Raw genomic sequence first — 23627 nt, forward strand, 5'->3', positions numbered from 1 at the left:
GCTGGACTCCAGGCCCTTCCCGCACACGTGGGCAGGCCCAGGAGTTGTTCCCAGCCCGGTTCCAGGCCCCACGGCACCGGGACGCCAGCACTCCCTCTCGCCTCGCTCGGCTGGTGAAGAGGGAGCGGGCGAGCATCCGCAGTTGGCACAGTGCCTGGCGGGCACTTGTGTTGCTGCAGTTACCGTGGGGTTCTAGACCAGAGGGCCCCAGGCTTCTGAGGCTTCTCATCCCCCTTTCAGAATGAAAGACATCACTCCCAATGACTCCGCTCCCCCGGCCTCTGAAAGTCAAACTTTTAAAAAGTGATGGGAAAGCGCCCCCCAAGGTTACTACCACGGCCCCTGACTGTTCCAGACGGAAGACACAAACCCTGAAGTGGTCCCCAGAGTCCTGAGGAGCAGGGGTGCAGGGGTAACAGGACCCTCTGTGGCCTGGGTGGTTGACAGGGATGGGGCAGGTGGAAGTGGGGGGCTGGGGGGAGGTGTGGTGCGGTGGGGAAATGTCTGTGGAGAAACGGTCTCATAGGCCAAGCTTGTCAGTTAGGTCCTAACCCCCAGGACTTCAGGGGGTGGAGGATGAAGAGGAGGAGGAGGAAAAGAAGGAGAAAGAGAAGGAGAACGAGGAGGAAGAGGAGGAGGAGGAGAAGGAGGAGGAGAAGGGAGGAAGAGGAGGAGGAGGAGGAGGAGAGGGAGGAGGATCATCAGGAGGAAGAGAAGGAGACTTCCGGATTATTTTGCACTGCTCAGGGGACAGGAGGGAGAAGCAGCAGGGACTGGCCAGGTGATGGCTTCAGGATCCAAGCAGGAGGTGTGGAGGACCAGAGGCTGCCCGGGGGGCGCTGTGCCCACGCCATTTGTATGTGTGGCCCTAGAAATGGGGCCGTGTGGAAGCCCCTTCCTTCCCCGGAGATCCCGTGACAGTGAGTGGAGAGAGGGGTGTTGAGAGGGGACCCCCATGCGTACAGGGGCATAACCCCCTGCTACACGTCCGGGATAGAGTGGGGTAGAGGGTACATGTGGATCCCAGGATCTGTGTCCCCTATCACACTGTGTGTCTCCTTTCTGTGGGATTCCCCAGCTCATGGGCGGGGGCTCAGCAAACCTGATGAGTGATTCTCAGGGCCTCTACCCACCGTCCCCCCGCCCCCCATACATGCCCAGGCACTCGGTCAGTCTGCATTCCCTATTGCATCTGGGGGTCTGGAGGCTCAGGTCTTATTGAAGGTGAAACCTGTCAGTCATGCAGTTGGGCCAGGTAGAGGGAGGGCCGGGCCTCCCCCCTGCTGGGGGTCTCTGTGGGTGGCCAACAAAGCCCGAGATTTGGGGGAGGGGTACCTGAGCCCCCCCTCTCCAGGTGGGAGTAAGGAGAGGAAAGAGGTGAGCAGCCCTGAAGAATACATCCTGGCCTTAAATGGTGCTTTGTTTAACCGGAACTACCTAGAGACTGTGTAACCATAGCAACCAGAAGTCGATATTTTAAAAGTTAAAAATAAGTCATGACATCGTACATGTTGTTGAAGATGCTTCTTGAAAGCCTTGCTACTCCTTAAACGGAGCAGAACAGGTTTTTGGGAGAGTCATTTCCCATCAGTCACCCCACCCCCACCCCCAAGCCAGCCCTGGGCTGAGACCCAACTCTGCAAAAAGGACAAAAGGTGAGGGGGTGGGGGACAGGATGAAAATGACCCAAACACAGTGGTCCAGGGCTGAGAGGAACATCCCGTCATCTGGTATACCGGCCTGTCGGCCCTCTTCTCTGGGTGGGGCCTTCAGAGCTTCCTGGGGAAAGCTCCCTGGAGCCCCTCAGAGCGTTTCTTTCCCCCTGTGGGGGCTCTGCCTGTGGGAAGGCTCTCCCTTGGACCACCCAACTCCAGAGAGATCAACATTCCCAATTCTGGGCTCCCAGAGGCCCTGACTTGAAACTCAGTGCTGCCCTTCCCAGCAGGGAGGCTGCTGGAGGGGCTGGGGGGGACTGTCTAAACCCCTCGCGCCTGGTCAACCTGCCCACTCTGGAGAGAGAGAGGCAGCAAGGACACTTCTCCATCACCACACTGCCCGGGAGCAAACAGTCACCATGGCTCTTCCTCTCTGGGTTCCCGCAGAGCCACACCCCACACCGGGACACAACCAGGGTCCCCTAGGAGCTGTGTGGGGACAAAGATTTGCCAGCACCCGTTCCCTCATCCGATCCCTGTACCCCTGGGGACCCTGGAGGCCCCCTACAGGGTCTGTGTCTTCCTTAGGGTGAAGACGTTGCCCCTCAGACCCCGGGGATGGCGAGTCCTACTCACTGGGAAGGATAGTTTTGTACCGGTTCTTCCGCACCAGCCCAGGGATGTCGTATTCCTTGGGGTCCACGAAGTTCATGGGGATTTCCTGCAGGGGGGAACACATGGATGTGAGCAGCTGCCAGCCGCTTCCCCCAAACAGGGGTGGTGAGGGCCCCAACTTCTAGTCCCTGGGGCTGGCTTGAGTCCATGCGTGCAGGCAACAAACCATCACATGGCTGAGTTCAGGTCGGGAAATAGCTCAATGGGCTGAGTCTGTTTGCAGGCGGGAGGCCCAGGGTGGGTCCCTGCCTTGGCCAGGTCCCCTGGGCCAGGAACAGCCCCGCAGCACTGTGCTCAGAGTGCCCTCCAGCAACACTGGTTGTGCCCAGCCCTGAATGACTTAGTTCATGGGTGGAGCGATAGCACAGCGGGTAGGTTTGCCTTGCATGTGGCCAACCCGGGTTCGATTCCTCCGCCCCTCTCAGAGAGCCCAGCAAGCTACCGAGAGTATCCCGCCTGCACAGCAGAGCCTGGCAAGCTACCCGTGGTGTATTCGATATGCCAAAAGAGTAACAACAAGTCTCACAATGAGAGACGTTACTGGTACCCACTTGAGCAAATCCATGAGCAACAGGATGACAGTGACAGAGACAGTGAAGCTTTTTAGGGGGCTGGAGAGACAGCACAGCGGGTAGGGCACTTGCCTTGCATAGTGCAAGAGACAGGAGAAACCTGTGAGCATTGCTGGGTGTGGCCCCAAAAAGAAAGAAGGAAGTTTTATAGGGGATGAGGCTCCGTGATGGAGCACTTGAGCCTGGGCATTCCCCTAACACCCCCTTCCCCCCTCCCCCCAACAAAAAAGCCTTTTAAGGAACATACTGCCAGTGCTTAATAACAGTATGACAGCCTGGCCCACAGCAGACAGTACGAGGTTGATGAGCAGAGCAGACGCAAACGCAAGAGCGCTGGCCAGCGCCCACCCCTCTGCCTCTGCCACAGAGCCCTGGACACCTCTGCAGGCCCCCTCAGGGCAGGCCCGGCCTCAAGTCTCCCTGGGCTCTTCTCCTGTCCTGTCCTCATTAGAGCCCCTTCCTCCAGAGGGCGATCCAGGGGGTAAAGTGACCCCTAGTGGACCTCCTGGATGGGAGCGCCCAGGTCAGTCTGCAGTCAGGAACAGGGATCTCCCCCGAGCCCCTCGATCCAGCCCGAGGCTGAGCTCTCAGCGAGCTGCTGGCAGAGAGCACTGGTGCTGTCCCACCCCCAAGGGTTATCAGCCTGGAAAGCTGCCCCTCCCCCTAACACACACACATGCACACACACATGTACACACACACATGTATCTGCTGGGACAACTCCCCATACCTCTTTACCCCCACCTTCCACCTGGCCATGCAGTGGGGAGCTGACTCCAAACTCAACTGTGTGTCACTGCACCAAGCCCATGTTTTGTGAAAGGAGGATGGAAGTGTGTGTGTGTGTGTGTGTGTGTGTGTGTGTGTGTGTGTTTTGGGGGTACTGGATGGGGAGGAGAGCACTAAGGCAGTGCTGGACAAAAGAGGGCCCCCCTGGACGAGGAGGTGGCACTGGCAGGTAGTAAAGCATCGAGTAGGAAGCCCCACTAGTAACAGTGCTGGAAACCACAGCGCCAAAAGTTATATAAAAAATAAAAAAAAATTTTAAAAAGGCGGGAGGAGGGGCTGGAGCAATAGCAGAGCAGGTAAGGCATTTGCCTTGCACGTGGCCGACCCGGGTTTCTGAATCCCAGCATTCCATATGGTCCTCTGAGCACTGCCAAGGGTAATTCCTGAGTGCAGAGCCAGGAGTAACCCCTGTGCATCGCTAGGTATGACCCAAAAAGCAAAAAAAAAAGGGGGGGGCAGGGCTGGAGTGATAGCACAGTGGAGAGGGTATTTGCTTTGCATGCAGCCAACCCAGGTTCAATCCTCTGCATCCCATATGGTCCCCTGAGCACCACCAGGAGTCATTCCTGAGTGCAGAGCCAGGAGTAAGCCCTGAGCATCATCAGGGTGACCCAAAAAGTAAAAAAAAAAAAAAAAGTTATATAAAAAACCCAGCACAGCACCTGTCACAGAGGCAGGTGATGGGTGGGAGGAAGACGGGGGACACTGGTGAAGAGATTAGTATTGGAACCTGGTTTGCCTGAAACCCAATTGTGAATAACTCTGTAATTCATGGCAACTTAATAAAATTAAAAGCAAATACCAAAACCCAAAACTCACCTGTTAGGATTGTTAAAGGAATCAGAAGAAAAAAAATGAAAAATAAATAAACCGTACCCGTGCACCTGTGGAGTGGGGTGCGGGCACTGCCCCCGTCTCTGCGACCGGGCACACGGCCATCTTACCCAGGTGGCAAGGACCCGGGGACGCGCTGGCTCTGGGGCTGCAGGCCGGGGGCACCCAGGACCAGAGCAAACTCTGTGTGGGGCCTGTGGGTGGTGATGTGAGCGCAGGCGCGAGAGGGGCAAGACCCGGTCTGGTCTGGCTGGCGGTGGACGGGGCCCCGAGGCAAGTGGGGTGGAGGGCGGCTGCCCCCTTGGGGAATGTGGCCCGGTTCTCCCACAGACCCCATCATGTTCTGGGGAATTTGGAGCAGAGGTCAGAGGGCACCAGAAGTCAGAGTCAGGAAGGGAGCAGGGGGCCCTATTAGGGGGCAGTAGGGGGCACCAGGCTTCCCCACTCCCCAGAGACCCTCCCCAAACACCCTGGCCCAACTCTGGCCACAGAGTAGGCTGGGGTCCCTGTCGGTGAGACCGGAGTAGAGAGGCTAGTGGACAGTCCCTTCCCCTCCTCCTCTGGGGCCTCCTGCCAGGAAACACTCACAGGGTCACCTCCGGGGGCCGAGCCCGTGACGTGCCAGCACTGCCTGGGAGGGGGCGGGTTTATTAATCCTGGGTGTCAGGTTTGGGAAAGAAGCCCACCCTCGCCACTACCCGAGCTTCATTTCCAACTGCGCCTTTATCAACAAAAACAAAGTTGAATGTACCACCCCCTGCGTCCTCCCTCTTAACCTGTGCGGTCCCAAGGCGGGGACCCCCCGGGCTGCCACCACCATAGATAGGGGTCATGGGTTGGGGTCTCTGGCAGAGGCTGTGACTGAGACCTGGAATAAACAGGCGCTCCCTAAGTCAGGGAGAGATGAGGGGCCGGGCATGTGCATGTGTGCATGTGTGTGCATGTGTATGCATGTGTGTGCACGTGTGTGCTTGTGTGTATGTTGGGGCAGGCGGCAGGGGAGGGGGCAGCCCAGGGCTCTCTCTGTACAGTGCCAGGCAAGACACACTCGGGGCGTCCCTACCCAGCACCCCCCCCAGGGGGCGCCCTGTCCATGGTCCGTTTCTCTTGCATCTTGGCAACACCCTGATTCTTTCTAACCCTATTTTGTCATTGAGAAAAGGGAGCTGGAGGTTGCAAGGGCCCCCTCACTGGCTCCAGGGGGCTGGGGGTGGGGTTGGGACTCACGAAGAACTCTGCCTGCAGCAGGAAGGGGTCCAGAGCCTTCTCGTGGAGCTCCTCGGCCTGCAGCACGCGCGAGGCGCTGAGCAGGTACTCGCGTGCCGACTCCTCCCGCGGGGACATGAGGTAGCCGAAGCTCTCCTCCGTGCAGCCGGGGGTACACATGTCCAGGGTCAGGGAGACGTTGGAGCCCCTCCTGGAGGGAGGATGTGAAACGGGGGGGGGGTGAGTGTCGGGGCATCCGTGGGGGGCCGAGAAGCAGGAAGGTGAGGGGGGGACACAGTGTGCCCAGAGACGGGCACGGGACAGCCCCCCAACACGGCAGATGGAGCCGATGTCCCCACCCGAGGCCTGGACTGACTCGCTCTGGTCTCCTGCCCTCAACTGTGAAGGTGCTACGGGGAGGCCTGGCACCCGGGCTCACAGGTTCCACCCATGGGAGACCAACGAACAGGTAGGATGCTCTTCCTTGCACCTGCCCATCCTGGGTCCGACTCCTGGCACACCGCTGGGTCTCCGGTGCTTGCCAGGAGTGATCCCTGAGCACTGAGCCAGGAGTAAGCCCTGAGCACCGCTGTGTGTGGCCCCCAAACTGAAACCCAAGTAAAGCGAAATGAAGGTTTCAGCCAAGGCAACCTCGACACAGACTCTCTTTGTCACTGCAGGCAGCCGTGCCCAGCTGCTGGGGTCCGGGAAGCTCCCAGGATCCGGCCAGAGCAGAGACTCGACCTCCCTGCGTCCCGTGTCTTGCTCCCCTGCGTCCAGTGTCCACCGACAGGTAAGGAAAGCTCCTCATCACTCGGAAAAGGAAACGGAGTCCCAGACAGATGCTAAGAAGCATTGCCCCCGTGTGGGCCGCAGAGGCGGCACAGCAGGGATGGGGCTTGCTGGCCTTGCAGCCAACCCCAGCTCAGCTCCCCAGCACTGCCGGGGGTCCTCGGTTCTGAGTACAGTGCCAGCAAGAGCTCCCGAGGAACGCGGGGTGTGGCTTCAAAACAAAACAAGACAGACAAAACCTAGAAAACGCCCCAGCTCACAAGCAAAGAAGTGGCATCACTGAGCGAAAAGCTGAGTTTTTTCCTGACTCCTCGTCCAGTGCTCCTCGGGTGGCCTTGGATGCCTCACTCAAACTTGGGGTGCTCTGACTTACCCTGTGAGGCCCCAAGAAGAGGGTGCCACGCCTCCCAAAGCAAGCTCTGGGGAACCCCCATGGGACACATCCTTGGGTTTCAGGGGCACGTGACAGAGAGAGTCCCCTCCCCCACCCCATCCACCCATGTCGTGCTCCATCGTGGGCACAGGCACAGCTGCAGCATACACACCACACACATGGACACACCACACACACACACACACACACACACACACACACACATATACACACATCGACCCTGACCCAAGCATTCACACGAGGGGGCCTCACACCCACGAGAGGGGAAGGGGTTCCCCGGCCTCCGCCTCAGGACCATCCAAGGGGCCAACCCTAAGACCAGGAGTCCACGAGGCTCAGAGGCGAGGGCGACCCTGTCCCGGGCACCTCCCCTGGGGAGAGCGTGAGGGCCCGGCGCCCCCCTCCTCCACGCCTCCCACCTCTCCTGCAGACCCATGGCCTTGACGGTGAGTGACGCGGGGTCGGCCTCAGGCTTGATGTCCATCACGCAGTCGAACACTGGCGTCTCGGGGACGGGGTCCAGGTCCAGGAAGTCGTCCTCCACCTTCTCCTCCATCCACTCCGAGTAGGTGAAGGAGGGCTGGCGGCTCACGGAGGGCCGCCTGTCCTCGGGGGGCAGGGGCGCGGGGGGCTCCGGAGGACCCCGCAGCAGGTGCCACACCTAGTGGGGGGCACGGACCAGGGCTCAGCCTCGCTACCCGCAGATGACGGGTGCTTGGGGGACGGAGCCCCGTGCCCCTCCGCCACCTGGAAGTCAGGCTCACCCAGTCCTCCCTGCACCCACCCTTTCCCCTGGGGACTGAGACCTTCTGGGTGGAGGGTGGGGGGTTCTCCCAGCCTCAGCCCCTCTCCCCCACCAGTTCTCAGAAAGGAGGGGCCAGAGACACAGTGTAGGGGTTAAGGCACTTGACTTCCATGCGGCCAGCCCCGGTTCCATCCCTGGCACCTTGTGGTCCCTTGAGCACCACTGGGTAGAGCCCCAACCCCAACCTTACACCCCTTCCCCAAGAAAAAAAACCAATATAAATAGAATGAAAGTGAATTGACTCCAGGCTGGGCCCAGGGGTGGCCGGAAGCCAGTTCCTGCCACCTGGACCCCACCCAGCAGGGAGGGCAGCTGGTAGGAGCAAGGGGGGGGGGGTCTCAGGGCAGAGGGGCCGCGCAGGGAGGCGCCTTACCAGGGTGGAGACGAGGACCACAGTCACGGAGGCCAGGAGCAGGTGGGGGGCGTCCCAGGATCCCACGCCCAGCCAGGCCTGGCGGAGGGGGCGGTGTGTGAGACAGACAGGTCAGCGGTTTGTGCACGGGCACGTGTGTGCGCGTGGCGTCTCACGGGCAACACAACAGGTGTTGTGCGGGGTGGGGAGCAGGGAGAGGGGTAGGTGGACTGGAGGCCCGTCACCGTCCCCCCCCTGCCCGGAGCCCCCGGGGGCCCTGCTCACCATGGGTCCCAGCTGTCTCAGCAGTGCCAGCCAGGAGGAAGCGAGGTCGGAGGCGTTCTGCGTCCAGACGGGGCCATAGCCGCTGAGCCAGAGCACCCCGCCGGCGAGCTGGGGCAACAGAGAGGGGGACACAGCACAGTGAGCCTGGAGCTCCGAGCAGCGCCCCCACCGAGCTCCCCTTCCCCTCAACCTGGCCCCCTGAAGCGCTAAGGGGGGAACCCGGGGCTGTGCTGGAGGCCAAGGGGAACCTTCCCAGAGGATATCCTGCCCTCGCTTCGAGGATAGGATGCTGTTGGAAGACACTCCCTCTACCCACTCAGGACTGAGGCCCACGGGGGTCCCCCCGCCCCGAGTTCCTGTATTGCCTGTTCGGTGGGGGCGGCCGTGCCATGAGGGGCTCTGCCCGCCAGGCCCCGGGCTTCTTTCTCCTCACATTGGCCTGAGAAGCCGGTGGGTCCCCCCAGCAGGCCCCTCATCCTGGGGGTCCCGGGTGGCCACCTAAGATTAGCAGTGGGGGGGGGGCTGTCCCCTGCCCTCCCCCTGGCGGAGGCCCGCCTGGGCCCTGGGCCGTCCTTACCAGGAGTTGGGAAGCCGCCAGCAGGCACAGGCTGCCTCTCGCCGGGAGGGAGTGGCTCCCGGCAGCTCCTGGAGGTGGTGTCTTCTGAGCAGGCTCTGAGGGCGGAGAAGGAGCTGGGGGCGGTGGCATCTCTCTGGGCGCGGCGGTGCTGTCGTCGTCGGCGTCCGAGAGCCCCCTGGCCTGGTCCGGCGCCTCCATCACTACCGGCTGGGGCAGACCTGTGGAAGCAGACACGGGCGGGGGCGGTGATGGGGGGGTGGGGGTGCCCAGCCTGCCCTGGGCCGGCCGGACGCTCCTTCTGGGCCAGTGGCGGCAGCGGCGGCTTCTCAATGCGGGACGAGCCTGCGTGCGAGGCTCCCCTTCCAGCAGTCACCCTCGATTAGCAAAGCAATATTCACCTACCTTCGTCAGAAAGAGCTCAGTGTGGGTGGACAAATTATTTCTCTTTTATTTCTCCAGTAACGGAGTTAAAATGGCAGGAGGCTTTTCAGGGAGTTAACATCATCGCCGTGTTTACGCAGCTTTTATTCTTTCCCATTTCTTAAGGAAACAACAACAACCAAAAAACCCACCTCGGCCCCAATTAAAATGGGGGTGGGGGCCAGGGAAGGGGGGCTGCAGATAGGGGACAGGCTGCCGACCCCCCAAGGCCCCCCCGCTCACCATCCCCAGCTGTTCCTGTGCCCGTGTCTGAAGGGTGAGGGGGCTGCACCGGGTTCTCTGTCCCTGCCTGAGACCCCCCGCCCCCCATGCTCAGGGGCTGGGCGCCCTGGCAGTGGGGAGGGTTCCTGGTGTGGTGGAATTCATTCAGATGGCCAGGGGTTCTCTGTGGGGGCCTGTCCCTCCTGGGGAGCCCCCGGCAGATCCACTCCATTTCCGGGTCTCGATTCCCCCACGTCTGGAAATCGGGGTTGGACTCGGTTTTCTGGCTGTGCCTCCTCCCGTGCTCCTGGCGCAATGGAGTCCTGAGGCCCCTGCCAGCACCTCAACGCTGAAAGCTTGGCTGGTCACTCACTGCCTGGGATCTGCTTTTCTCTAAGACGCCTCCAACAGGGGGGCCCGCTAGGAAAAAAACATCGGACTCCCCCCCCACACTTACTTGGGTTGAAGATCCTGGTGGTAGCCTAAGACACAGAAGCACCTAAAGGTATCTGGCTCAAAGTCCCCCTTTTCAAAACACTTACTAAGTACCCCCTGGAAACGGGCCTTCTTTCAGTGAACAAACAGCACAATGACCCCTGAAGCACCCAGGACCCCCTGGGTGCAGTCCATCACACCCCACCCCTATCCCGGTGGCCTGGGTGGGTAAGGGGACTTTGGGACAGGCTGGTGCTAGGGTTCCAGCGTCTGCTGGAAGGGAGTGCTCCATTGGGGAGCACCTTCCTAAGTGGCCTGGACCCCTCACGGCTGAGCAAAGGAGCACTGGTGGGTGAAGAGTTTGGAGAGAGTCGTGATGGGCTGCCACGGTGTACCTGGGACATTTCTTCGCTCCTTTCCTGACGAGTAATGACAGTGCCTATGCCAAGGCCGCGTGGTGTCATCAGCTGTCTTGCCTGCACGCTTGCAGCGTCACTCGAAAAATGTTGGCAAGCCTCTCCAGGGCCCCGATCAACCGTGCGCAGAGCCCGGCGCTGCAGGAAGCGGTGTTTCTCGGTCCTTGTGTTTTGTTCTTGGGGCCACCCCGACTGGCAGGGGCTACTTCCGGTGTGGACAGCAAGGACCTCCCTCCCTGTAGGTCTGATCCAGTCCAGAAATCTGAATGCCTCGCAGAGGTTCCTAGACCACTGAGATTGGCTCTGTCCAGCGTCCCTCTGCGGGGGTCCAGCCAAGCACCTTGCAATTCCTCAGGTCGTCCCTACCCACCCTGCTCACCTCCCTTTCCCCCCCACCCACCCCCACCCCGTGATTGTCACATGTTATTCCATCTGCCTGGAGCTTTCCTCCAACACACGGCTCCCCGCCCCCTGCACCCCCACACTGTGCCAGTTTCACTCCTATTTATCTCGCGGAACTCCATCAGATGTCACCTGAAGTAGGTTCTCCCCTACAGAAGCAGTGACGCGCACGACTCTCCTTCAGGCTGCCGGAAGCAGCAGCAGCAGCCCTGGAACGGGTGAGGCCCGGCCCTACATCATAGTCACTCCTCAGAGGACCTAAGACTTCTTACCTTTAGCATTCAGGAAGACGTCTAATACTTCTTTTTCTGTTTGCTTTTTTGTGAACCCTACCTGGAAGTCCTCAGTGGTGACCCCTGGCTCTGTGCTCAGGACTCAGCCTTGGCCGACTTTGGGGGACCAGGTGGGAGGCCGAGGATTGACCCCTGACCTCTATGTGCATGGCAGGCTCTCTACCTGGTATACTATTGCTCCAGCCCCTGAAGTCTAATGGTTCCTATTACCCTTGTTTTACAGAAGAGAAGGATGGGGCGGGGTGGGGTGGGGGAGCGAGGTTCAGAGAGTGGCCCTGCTGACTGGCTATGAAGTGAATAAAGTGGGTCTGAACACAGCCAGGCAATGGTGCCGGCTGCACTACTCGTAAGCTCCAAAAGGGTGGTATCGGGAATGGTATCCGTTTCGCTCATCATGAACCTCCACAGCCTCTAACACAAATCCTGACAGTGACCAAACAAGGGACGCTGATGGGCAAGTGATAACGGGTTTCCTGGGTGCTTTTATCTGGTAGGTGGGGGTAATCACAGGAGCTTTCCAAAGCCCCGATGGAGTCTGCAGCTGCTACAGGCGAAACGCCCAGCACGGCACCTGGCATCAGGTTGCTTAATAGATGTCAAGAGGATAGTAATGGGCACAGAATTCCCAGTATTTTGAAAAACGCAGGCCGCTGGACACAGCTTGTGATACAGCTCACCCAGGGGGGAAATCTATCTGCATGCTGGTAAGATCTAGAGGGATGGGTGAGGGTCTCTGCCCCTGACCACGAGGGTCAGGTCTGCTGCTGTCTCATGACAAGGTGGCTCAGATGCCAGAGCACCGGGGGGCAAAGGAAAGGCTGCTGCTACGAGCTGGCTATGCAGGAAGGCAAAGGTTTCCACTATCGACGGATGAGCAGAAGGCTGGTTACTGTGGCACGTTCCCCACCCACATACAAGAGCAGAGGGGAGAGTCCGGGGCTGTGCCCGGGGGGTGACAGGAGAAGGGGGCCAAGAGGAGCAGTCTACGGATGACACCCAAAGAGGAAGAGGTACACTGACATTTGCCAGGGCACATGCTGTGTCCTTGGGACCTCCTTCTCCCGGGAGTCTCAGCATCCTGTTCTGTAGAAAGAGGGTCTTGAACTCAGCCCCTCTCAGATATTTCTGCCAGGGATCCACTGAGCTCATACAGTCATGGGTTTTGGTTCTGTTTTCAAAGTTCATACCAGTGCCCTGTTCTCTAAGAGGGTCTACCTGTACTTGTTTTGAAATGAAGATGATGATTTTCTTTCCCCTCACCCAAAGTTTTTTGGTTTTTGTTTTGCTTTTTTTGGGTCACACCTGGCGATGCACAGGGGTTACTCCTGGCTCATGCACTCAGGAATTACTCTTGGCGGTGCTTGGAGGATCATAAGGGATGCTAGGAATTGAACCTGGGTCAGCTTCGTGCAAGGCAAACACCCCATCCGCTGTGCTATCACTTCAGCCCTTCCCCCCACCCAGAGTTTTAAGTGGGATGTTTGCTACATTTACCTGGCGGGACTTCCCCCAGGGGTCTGTGCATCCCAGTCTGACAACCTGCTGATAATAAAACATCCACACTGCTGTTACAGATGATTCTGGAGGTAAATATTTAAATTTCCATGGTAGAAGGGAGGAGGGCAGGGTTAGAAGTCGGCATGTTCTCCATGTCTTAAACATGAAGAAAGACTGAAGTGTGCCTATAAAAAAGGTGGGTGGGGCATGCTGCTGGTAGCTGAAAGACTCACTAAGGGCAGGGGCTGGCAGAGCTTCCGGTGCCAAGGGTCTGTTTGGACACAGCAAGTGCTGAGTGAATGTCCCAGGGAAGTGAGCAGGAGAGAAGAAGCCAGGGGTTAACTGTAGTTTTAAAATTTTTTTTGTCATACCTTATTCCTGGTCTGTTCTCAGGGATAGATCCTGGTGGGCTTGGAGGCCATATGAGATGCTGGGGCTCAAACTCGGGTCAGCTTTGTGCGAGGCAAATACCCTACCCACTGTACTATCACTACAGCCCCATATATTCCTCCAATAAACACACATATTAAATGTACAAATATATTCCTCCAATAAACACATATATACAACATACATCTATATGGATACATATCATGTATTCATTTTTTTTTCTTTTTGGGTCACATCTAGCGATGCACAGGGGTTACTCCTGGCTCTGCACTCAGGAATTACCCCTGGCAGTGCTCGGGGGACAATATGGGATGCTGGGAATCGAACCTGGATTAGTCGAGTGCAAGGCAAACGCCCTACCCGCTGTGCTATGGCTCCAGCCCCTCATGTATTCATTTGTAGTCAGACAAAAAAAATTTTTTTTGCAAAAGGCCCACCAGAGGGGCTGGAGTGATAGCATAGCGGGTGATAGTAAGGCGTTTTACGCGGCCGACCCGGATTCGATTCCCAGCATCCCATATGGTCCCCTGAGCACCGCCAGGAGTAATTCCTGAGTGCAGAGCCAGGAGTAACCACTGTGCATCACCAAGTGTGACCCAAAAAGAAAAAAAAAAAGGCCCACCAGAGACAAAGCTTAATAGACTAATGCTTCGCATGTAAGAAGCCCAGATTTCATCATCCAGGGCTACACAGTACTTAGCACTGATTCCTCAACACTGAGCTGGGACTGGCCCTTGAGCACCAGCAGGGGGGCCACCCCACCCACTCACCCACCCACCCAAACAAACAAACAAACAAAAAACCCCCAAAACCCTACACAAACAAAAGCAAAACAAGGGACCCCATTTCGACTTTAGAGACTCACGAGGCCTACCCAAGTCCCCAGACTCCAAGCCCACCTGCCAGCTACCACATCTGTAAACAAACTCATTTTTTTATGGCGCTGTGGATGAAACCCAGGGATGATGAGCAGGAGGACTGCCTGTGTTAGCATTATCCACGTCTTAAACATGAAGAAAGACGAAACCGTGGGTATGAAGAGGTGGTGGACGCCACCGCCAGCTGAGGGGGTCACTAAGGGCAGGGCAGGCTGAGCTTCCGGTGCTGAGGGTCTGTAACAGTGTAGCAGAGGCAGGCTGGGCCCCCAGGCACGAGCTGCACAGAGAGGGGTGGGGGGGGGGAGGGTGTGGCTTGGCTGGGAGCGACTCAGTCAGCAGCAGATCCGGGCTGGGAAGACAGCCCCGCTTCCCCCAAGGGGCGCCGGCGCCCTTTGCATATGAAAGGTGCAGGTTCACCGCTGGTACGTGTGGGGGTGTCTGCCAACCGCAGGCTGGCAGGGCTCTCTCGGCACATCTCAGAGACAAAGGTAGAGGCTGCCTTTCTTTTTTTCCCCTCCAGGGAGCACCTGGCAGCCCCCGGGGAGTGGGGGTGGGCGGTGGAGGTGGGGGGGAACACAGGAACCCCCCTTGACAGGTACTTCCTGAGTATTCCCGGGAGCAAGGTTTATGGGAGCATTTTGGAGCCGAGTTTATGGGACGTTTTTCTGGGCACAGACTCAATGTTCTTGATTCAGAAAGAGCTTTTCAAACGCATACTACGTCTCGGGCCTCAGGTGCACAATACCCAGGTCTGAGTGCCGCGTGCGGCTGGGTTGGGTCATCTGGGTTGGGTCATCTCTGCTCGTCACTCTCCTGCTCACTGCCAGCATCAGCCACACACACTGTTCAGCCCCGGGAGACAGAGAGATGCTCTGGGGCTACTGCAATGAACAGAACAGTGCCACCCTCCCTGCCCCGTGGACCTAGGTGCACAGGTCCTCTGGCCTCCAGGACCTCCCGGGCCCCGTGCAGGCCTCTCCCCTGAGTCCCAGGACCTCCCGGGCCCAGTTCAGGCCTCTCCCCTGAGTCCCCACACGCCTGCACAAGCACATGCGTCTGCTTTCCTGCAGGCTGCCAGCGAGGGGGGGGGTGTCTAGGGCTGGCGAGCTGGCTGCGGTGCCACCATCCTGAGCCGGGGGTACAGGATGGGCTCTTCCTGGCTCACCTCCCGAAGGGGAAGGGGATTTCCCGGGAGGAACCAGAAGCTTGGCCAGGTCAGGTGGCCAGTGTGAGGAGACACAGATCTGAGCTGTGAGCCCAGCCAGGGCTTTGAGGCGGTCTCTCTGCACGGAGGAAAGGGGCACAGGCGGGGAAATGGGGGGTCCTGGGGGGTGAGAAGGAGGCCCCGTGTCTGGGGGGGGGCTGTGGTGCAGGGTGGTGCAGCTTCTGTGCATGAGCCCCGGCTGATGGCTCCTCCTCCCCAGGCTTGGGGGTCAGGAGAGGAAGGACACCAGCAGTAGGAAGGCCCCCCCCCCCCCCCACCGGGCTTCCTCCCGGGCGACTGCTCTGGGCAGCCGGGCCAGGCCTGCCCAGAAATGGCCTTCTGCCTCTCGCTGGGAACCCGGGGGTCCCTCTCCTGTCACTAGCAGAGTCCCCCCTCCCACCCCTCCCCGCCCCAGTGGACCCTGCTGCCACCCCTTTCTCGGCAGTGCCTCCCCGGCTCCAGAGCCCTCAGCTGCTCCCGTGGGTGACTCATCCTCAGAGCTGCCGGCCCACTGGAAGCGGGAGCGAGGCTGGCCTGGCCTGCTGGGAGAAGGGAGGCGCGGCCCAACCAGGGGCCCCTCCCTTCCCAGACACGGCTGGGGTGACCTCCCCACCATGTCCTGCCTGGTCCTGGGGGGGCGGGGAGGGCCCTGACCCAAAGAGTGTCACAGTCAGTTCTGTTCATGTCGGGGGGCTTCTAGAAGCCCCGAGGGGCACAACAGCCATCAGAAGCTTCTAGTCAGTCTGCTAACTTCTCGAATGGGGAAACTGAGGCACAGAGTGGCGAGGGCAGAGCCATGATGTCAGCCGCTCCCTCGGCCACGGGGTACCCATGCAGACTGCTCTCCACATGCTGGGTGTCGCTCCCAGAGTCTCACTGCTAGGATCACACGCAATCCTTACTGTGATGCCAGAAGCCAGAGGCTCCTCCTCCTCCCATTCCGCAGATGAAGAAACTGAGGCTGGTGGGTGTCAAGCCCCTTGGTCAAAGATGGTTAATTGGTGGGGGTGAATCTATCTCGAGTCCCTGCTGGTGGCTCTCACCCCTCAGTCTCCTAAGTCCAGCACTCAGCTGTCCACACCGCACGCCTCCTGCTTAGAAAGCCCCAACACTCCCACCCCTTTCAGCACTTAAAAAAAAATTATTTTTTGGGGGGCCACACCTGGTGGTGCTCCGGGGTTACACTGGGCTCGACACTCAGGAGTTACTCCTGGAAGTGCTTGGGGGACCTCATGAGATGCCGGGATGGGACCCGGGCTGTGTGCAAGGCAAACACCTTAACTGCTGTACTAGCGCTCTGGCCCCTCAGCCACTATTTTACTTTTGGGCCACACCCAGCAGTGCTCAGGGCTTCCTCCTGGCCCTGTGCTCAGGGGTCACTCCTAGCGGTGCTCTGAGCGAGGAGTGGCTGGCTCAGCGCGGCCCGTCTCTGCCCTCACCCCGCTCTTGGGTATCATCTGGGAAGAGGTAATGGGCACAGGATATAGGAGCTCACGTGCATCCGCGTCTGCCGCGGAGCTGGGGAGACAGTCTGGACTCTGAGTTCTCCAGCATTCCTCCCCCTGATGGGGCGAGCCTGCGTGCCCTTGGACCAGGGGTGGGGTGGGGATGGGGGGCTGTCCCAAGGATGGGAACGTAGCAAGAGAGATGCTGGAGGGAGCAGGCCAGGCCAGCGGAGCCCCACTGCTAGGCTGGGTGCCTGAGGCCTGCTCGCACCCTTCAGCACCCATGGGAGGCTGCCTCGAGGAGAGAGGATAGAGGCGGGGAGAGAGAAGCAGCAGGGGAGGGCAGAGGATGAGAGTGAGGGAATGAGGAGGGGCCAGGCGGGAGAGAGAGAGAGAGAGGAGAAAAAGAGCAGAGAGACAGAAGAGAGAGGAAAGAGCAGATGCAGATGAGAGAGAGATGGAGAGAGAGAAAGAGAGAGAGTCAGAGACAGAGAGTACTGTCGTCCCATTGTTCATACGAGTGGGCACCAGTAACATCTTCACTGTGAGACTTGTTGTTACTGTGTCTGGCATATCAAATACGCCACAGGTAGCTTGCCAGACTCTGTTGTGCGGGCGGGATACTCTCGGTAGCTTGCTGGGCTCTCCGAGAGGGACGAAGGAATTGAACCAGGGTCACTCGCGTGCAAGGCAAACGCCCTACCCGCTGTGTGTGTGTGTGTGTGTGTGTGTGTGTGTGTGAGAGAGAGAGAGAGAGAGAGAGAGAGAGAGAGAGAGAGAGAGAGAGAGAGAGAGAGAGAGAGAGAGAGAGAGAGAGAGAGAGAAACTAGAGAAACTGCCCTCCATAGGGGCAGGCCGGGGATGGGGGTGGTATCAAGAGGGAAACTGGGGTCATTGGTGGTGGGAAATGTGCACTGAGAAAGGGACAGGTGTTGGAACATTGTATGACTAAGACCTGATCATGAACCATTTTGAAACTGTGTATCTCATGGTGCTTCAATTAAAAAAATTTTTTTTTAAAAAAGGAAAGAGTGTTAGGGGCACAGTGAGCCCCAGTCCCGGTGGGGAGGGTGGGGAGGGCTCTGGAGAGCAGCAGCGGGAGCCAGGCTGTGGGCGGGAGGGCAGAGGTGCCCCCTGGGAAGATGCTGGTGCAGATGCGGGATGCAAGGCCTTGTCTTGGGAAGGCTGGAGAGGCAGGCGACTGGGGCTGGCTTCCGGTGGGCATCTGATAGTGTGACCCCAGCAGGCCTCGGGCGGGTGTGCTTGGCTCGTCTAGCCTCTGAGGATGAATTCCGCCCGAGACCCTTCAGGTGCAAAGAGGCCTGGCTCTTGGGGTGCAGGAGAAACAGCCCAGCATCCTGCCAGCTGCTCTACCTGCCTGCAGCATTCCTTTCTCACAGAGCTGGCAGATGGGAACGGTTTCCTGTGAGATCCCAAGCTCTCGAGCAGAGGTTCTGTGCTCAGGGCACCTTATGTCCTGCTGAGATTAAACAGCTAAGTGGCTTAATCCCTCCACTATCTCTCCAGCCCTCCACGCTAGAACTTTTGTTGTTGCTGTTTGTTTTCTGTCACACCCAGCGATGCTCAGTAATTCCTGGCTCTGCGCTCAGGAGTTACTCCTGGCAGTGCTCGGGGACCATATGGGATGCTGGGGATAGAACCCAGGTTAGACCTAAGAATTTTAAACAGAATGTCACGACTCTTTCTGGGGATTATGTAACTGCAAAATTTGTTGTGAAAAATCTGACAATAGCATGAGGCTTCTGAATATATAAAGACCCTCCCAAATTAATTCATAACCAAGCACGTAATGAGTGTGAAGGGTTCTGCCAGGCGGCACTTGCCTGCTCTGTGGCTCCTGGTGAAAAGGGTGGTGAGTGGGGGAAGCGGAACCTGCTGGGTCCTGAAGGAGTGGGGGGAGGAGCCCTGGCTGGCTGCATGAAGAGAGGGGCCAAAGGAGGCACCCAGGGAGCCCCCATGTGCTGGAATACATCAGGAGGAGAAAGAACAGCCCACAACTGGGTGGGATGCAGAGTCAAAGCAAGGGGAGGCACAGAGCCCAACAAAGCCCCACCCTCGGATTCTCGCTGCAGAAAGGGGCTGACTAGGGGAGGTGGGTGGTGGTGAGGGAGGGGGCAGGAGGGCAGTGGGGTCCAGTGGACTGTGGGGTAGGACATGGTGTGGTAGTGTTAGGAGAGGGCCAGATATGTATGACTAAAACAGACTGTTGGGAACTGAGGGGACCTCGAAATAGAGGGAAAAAGGAAGGAAAGAAAGAAAGAAAGAAAGAAAGAAAGAAAGAAAGAAAGAAAGAAAGAAAGAAAGAAAGAAAGAAAGAAAGGAAAGAAGAAAGAAAAGAAGGAAGGAAGAGAGAAAGGAAGAACAGAAAGATTTTCTGGGGGATGGGGCACAAGTTGGAGTGCTCAGGGCTTATTCCTGGCTTTTCGCTCAGGGATCACTCCTGGTGGGCTCAGGGGACTATAGGGGGTGCCTGGAATTGAACCCTACCTGCTATACTATCTCTCCAGCCCCAGGAAAAAAAGATGGCAAGAAAGAAAGAAAAAAGGAAGGTAAGAGGGAAGAAAGGAAGGAGAGTAGGAAGGAGGAAAGGAAGAGAGAAAAGAAAAAAAGGAGAAAAGAAGGAAGGAAGGAGAGAAGGAGGGAATAAAGGAGGGAAGAAAGGAAGGAGAAAAGGAAGAAAGGAATAAAGGAGGAAAGAAGGAAGGAAGGAGAGGAGGAAGAAAGAGAAAGAGAGATAGAGAAAGAGAGAGAGTGAGAGAGCGAGAGCAGTTTTTAAAAGAAATCTGGTAGGGGAATAACAAATGCCCAATGGCAATAGAGAGGAAGAACAGGAGACGGGTCTTCAGCAGGACGCCTGGCACTGGGGCAGGTGAAGGGTATGAGTTAGTGAAGGGAACACAAGGGCAATGGGGGAGGGGAAAAGTGTCACAGGCAGGCTGGGGGGTGGGAGGAAAACTGGGGACATTGGTGAAGGATAGTGGCACTAGTGAAGGGATTGGTATTGGAACAGTATACTCTGGAAGCTCGATCATAAATATCTTTGTAACTTTGTAATTCATGGTGATTCAATTATTTGAAAGAGCTAACACTAAATAAATAAAAAACAATAAAAGGAAAGCTCTCTAGGACCATCTATCACAACCCAACATGAAGTGGTGCAGATGCGTGACTGACCTCCTCTGATGCCACAAGGAACAGAAGAACCTCCCGGCTGAGCCCCACATAACCCTCTGAGTCATAAGCGAACGAAGTGGTATTTTTTTTTTTGGTGGTGGTGGGGGCGGTGGTACACCCAGCAGTTACTCCTGGATGGTGTGCTAGGAACTGAATCTGAATTCAGGTCTGACTGTCTCCCCACAGTACCCTAAGATCCAGCTAGAGTCTGCCTTATACATTTCCCGGTGTCTGAGAAAAATGAGCCTTTACCATCACCGGCCATTGGGTATCTGGGTTGAGATTTCTTAATAAGTGGCACTGGTACAGAATATTATCCAATCCAGGTCCCCAGAAGATCAAATTGTTTTGTTTTACTTCAGTTTATACTTTGAGACTTAAGTAACAGACAATCCATTGGCCCATCAGCTATAACAAACATCTCTCAGTGCATTTTAAGTCTTGACTGGCCACCAAGAAAACGGAGAAATGAGAGTCAACAGGAGATGAGCTACTGAGAGATGGCAGGCAGGCAGGTCTGTCTGTCTGTCTGCACTTCTGTGCCCACTCCCTCACCAGTCCAAAACAGTTCGAATTCATGCAGGGGACTCTGAGCTTGCAGATGGGGACACAGCTCTTGAATAGGGTAGCCCACCCCTTAAAGTGAGGTGGTAGGGATCTGAGACACAGGAGAGGGGGTAAGGCACTAGCCTTGCAGGCAGCCAAGCCCGGTTCAATCGCTGGCACCACACAGGTGACCCCTGAGCACAGATCCTCAGGAGTAAGCCTGGGCACTGCTAGGTGTGGCCCCCTAACATTACCAAACAAAGAGATTCAAGATCCAGTTCTACTAGACCAGAACCAGGACCTTCTCCAGTCAGCAGGTCCAGTTTTATCTAAGTCCATTGCTCCCAGGAACCTTCAAGTCCCCGGACAGACAACCTGTTGCTTCATCCTTCCGGGGTGCTGTTCCCCTGAGAGCAAGGAGCGGGTCTGTCTCCCTCTTTGGCTGCACTGACAGACCACGCTGTCCTGTCCAGGACGGGACTGCCCCAAGTCCATGTCCACCACCACCCGACCCTCCTGAACAGCCAGGGGTGATCGCTGCAGGACCTGGTGAGCAGAGATTCTCTCGGGCCAGGCCTCTCTTGACTTTATAGTGAAAGGCCACTCTGGATGGGCAGCGTCCTCCTTCTCAGAGAGGGTTCGCTTCATACCCACAGTGACAGTGGGAGGCAGGACTTCAAGGCCCCAGGACTTTGGGTGTGACGTGCGTGCAGAGTCATGGGTGCAAGAGGCCAGCTGCTGGCCTTCAGTGTCCACAGACCCACCTTGCTTGCACTGGCTAATCCTGACACGCTTCAGTATCATGGTGGTGAGGACGGCAGGGCTCCAGGCAGCTGCCTCAACACAGGGCAGTGGACGCCCTCACTCCAGAGACTGACGGGTTCATCCCCTCTGGCCTTGCCACCCCTCCCAAGCAGGAAGTTCACAGACAATGTAGCCATGTCCCCATTTTCAGACCCTACTATGGCAACCAGGATTGCCCTCCTGGTTGCAGGTACCTCCTTCAGAGGATGGGCACAGGGCTGGAGCAATAGTACAGCAGGTAGGGCATTTGCCTTGCATGCGTCCGACCTAGGTTCAATCCCCGGCATCCCATATAGCCCCCCAAGCACCACCAGGAGTAATTCCCAAGTGCAGAGCCAGGAGTAACCCCTGAACATCGCTGTGTGTGACCCCAAAAGCAAAACAACAAAAAACAAAAAGAGGGTGGTTTGCAATAGAGGTATTGAGTGGCCTTCATGTCCGGTCTACAGTCTACTTTTAGTTCGCATCTTCCAACCCGAATGGGTCCTCCCAACATCCTCTATTTGGTGTTCCCTTCTCTATCTGAGCTGCCTTTCCCCCCAGCATGTGAGGCCAATTTCCAAGCTGTGGGGCAGATGGGTGAGGATGGTGAGAGGGGATCATTGGTGGAGGTGAATGGGCACTGGTGGAGGGATGGGTAAATGATCACTGTATGAGTGAAATGCAAACACAAAAGTTCATAAGTTTGTAACTGTACATTACAGTGATTCTCTAATAAAAATTTTTTTTAAAAAAGAGGATGGACACAGTCTCCTGCTTGAGCATCTTTATACTCAACAAATGGCCAAGGGGCAGCTTTGGGGGCAGGTGTGGACCCGGCTTGGATAAAAGGATCGATGCGTCCACACGCATACACCAAGGGATCTGGCAAGTGTAGGACTTGGGTCCCATTGGCAGTCTGGCCACAGTCCCTGCCAGTGTTAGGAACAGCTGCCCCAGAGCCTGCGTGTTGGAGGCGCTGCAGTGATGTCACCCCATCACGCTGTCTTCGACCTCTGTCCTCTGCCCTGTCGCCCCTGAGGAAGCCCCGGGTGCCAGGCGAGGCCGGTGCTGGGGTTGGCTGGGGAAGGAGTGGAGGCCCCCGCGTCTGCAAATGGGATACACCTACACACAGAAGAGGGGGCCGTGTGAGCTGGAATGCATAAATGTGTTTGGGTGACAGTGAGCCAGTAAGTGAGCAAGGCGGAGAGAAAGAGACGGAAAGGAAGGTGACCAGGTGTGAGGCGTGATCCCTGGGGGAGAAGAGAAATAGGTGTGCCTGCGGGCAGAGCGGAGATGGCACCTGGGCATCTCCTCGAGCTGCCACAGTGCCTGGAACCGCGAGGAACGGGGTGTCTGGGAGAAGGGCGGGGAAGGTGAGGGGAGGAAGGCTGCTCGCCTTGCAGGGCTGAGGTGAGCACAGCTGTGGGGGAGAAAGGGACCTAGGGGCGGGCCGGCAAGCATGCAGGCCAGCGAGGGGCTCAGGGATCCCGAATGCACCAGGGGAAGCAGCCCTGCCGGTGTGCGAGCGCCACGCTGGGTGCGAGCCCTGCAGCCGTGTGACAGAGAGGGCGGCACGTGTCTGGGTGGCTGTGGGTGGGTGCCTGCATATGTGTCATCAAGCAACAGGCCGGGACGAGCGAGCACAAACGTGAGTGCAGAGCACACGTGTGGAGCAGCACGGCGGGCGGGCGCGTGCTCGGGGCTGTCCCCCGTGTGGTGCCCCTCTGGGCTGCCTGCCTGCGGGGGGTGGTGATGCCGGAGGGTATTTTCACCCCCTAAATCTCAAGCTGGGGAGACTGAATGACCTGCCTGGTGCTGGCAGAGGGCCCAGGTGACCGTGGCCAGGAGAACTGGCCGCGTCGTCCCAGCCCGGGGTGCACATGGGAAGGGATGAGTCACCAGGCAGGGCTGGCCCTCGCTCTGCTGCCTCTCGTCCTGCCGGCCGCTGGGGAAGACGGTGGGAGGGGGAGAGAGGACTGGGGCTCTGTGTGTTTACATCAGCATTATGTAACTGCCTGAAGGGCCCCGGAGTTCATTCTAAAGGCCCAGCCCCCCAAGCTCTGGGCCATTTATACCTGCAGAGCCTTTGCTCCAAGTTGCTGTTTAAACCATTTGTGGACGTCTGCTTAGCAAAGGTTCCAGGGATCACTCCCCTCCCCGCACTGGTCCTGCCCCATACTTCTGGGCTTTACACCGTTCATAGCACGTCTAATCAGCCATGCTACACAGTCTGCTTATTTACTTATTGTCCCTCTTTCTCATACTAACACATACATCCCAGCACTCGCTACGTGCCAGGAACCATTCCCAGCTCTTTGCTGATGAGCTCATATAATCCTCTAACAACTCTGCAGTCAGCTACTGCTCTGCATGGCAGTCACAGAGCCCAGGATGGCCAGCGTAGACACTCCCCAGAGTGAGTGGTGACAGTCCCTTGTTTTTATTCCAGACTCCGTGATGCTTTGTGAGCCTGGGAACTTCTGTCACAGCAGTTCACTGAAGGATAGGTCGTGCTTACTGGAGGAGCCAACCCGGGCAGAGGCCCAGGGAAGACAGTAACGA

At 57.7% G+C, this 23627-nt stretch overlaps 1 protein-coding gene across 2 annotated transcripts in view; it reads right to left on the bottom strand.

The window, feature by feature from the left end:
• PTPN5 (protein tyrosine phosphatase non-receptor type 5) overlaps positions 1-23627 on the bottom strand; it is a 66027-nt gene that overhangs the window by 6196 nt on the left and 36204 nt on the right. For both annotated transcript variants that reach the window (XM_055141241.1, XM_055141242.1), the window contains exons 3-8: positions 8937-9154; positions 8360-8467; positions 8096-8173; positions 7337-7578; positions 5753-5942; positions 2292-2376 (exon numbers count right to left, since the gene is read on the bottom strand). In XM_055141241.1, the coding sequence (XP_054997216.1) occupies positions 2292-2376; positions 5753-5942; positions 7337-7578; positions 8096-8173; positions 8360-8467; positions 8937-9154 (921 nt within the window). The remainder of the gene's footprint in view (positions 1-2291; positions 2377-5752; positions 5943-7336; positions 7579-8095; positions 8174-8359; positions 8468-8936; positions 9155-23627) is intronic.

This window comes from Sorex araneus, chromosome 6 (assembly GCF_027595985.1).
Source record: "Sorex araneus isolate mSorAra2 chromosome 6, mSorAra2.pri, whole genome shotgun sequence".
Classification (NCBI taxonomy): Eukaryota; Metazoa; Chordata; class Mammalia; order Eulipotyphla; family Soricidae; genus Sorex; species Sorex araneus.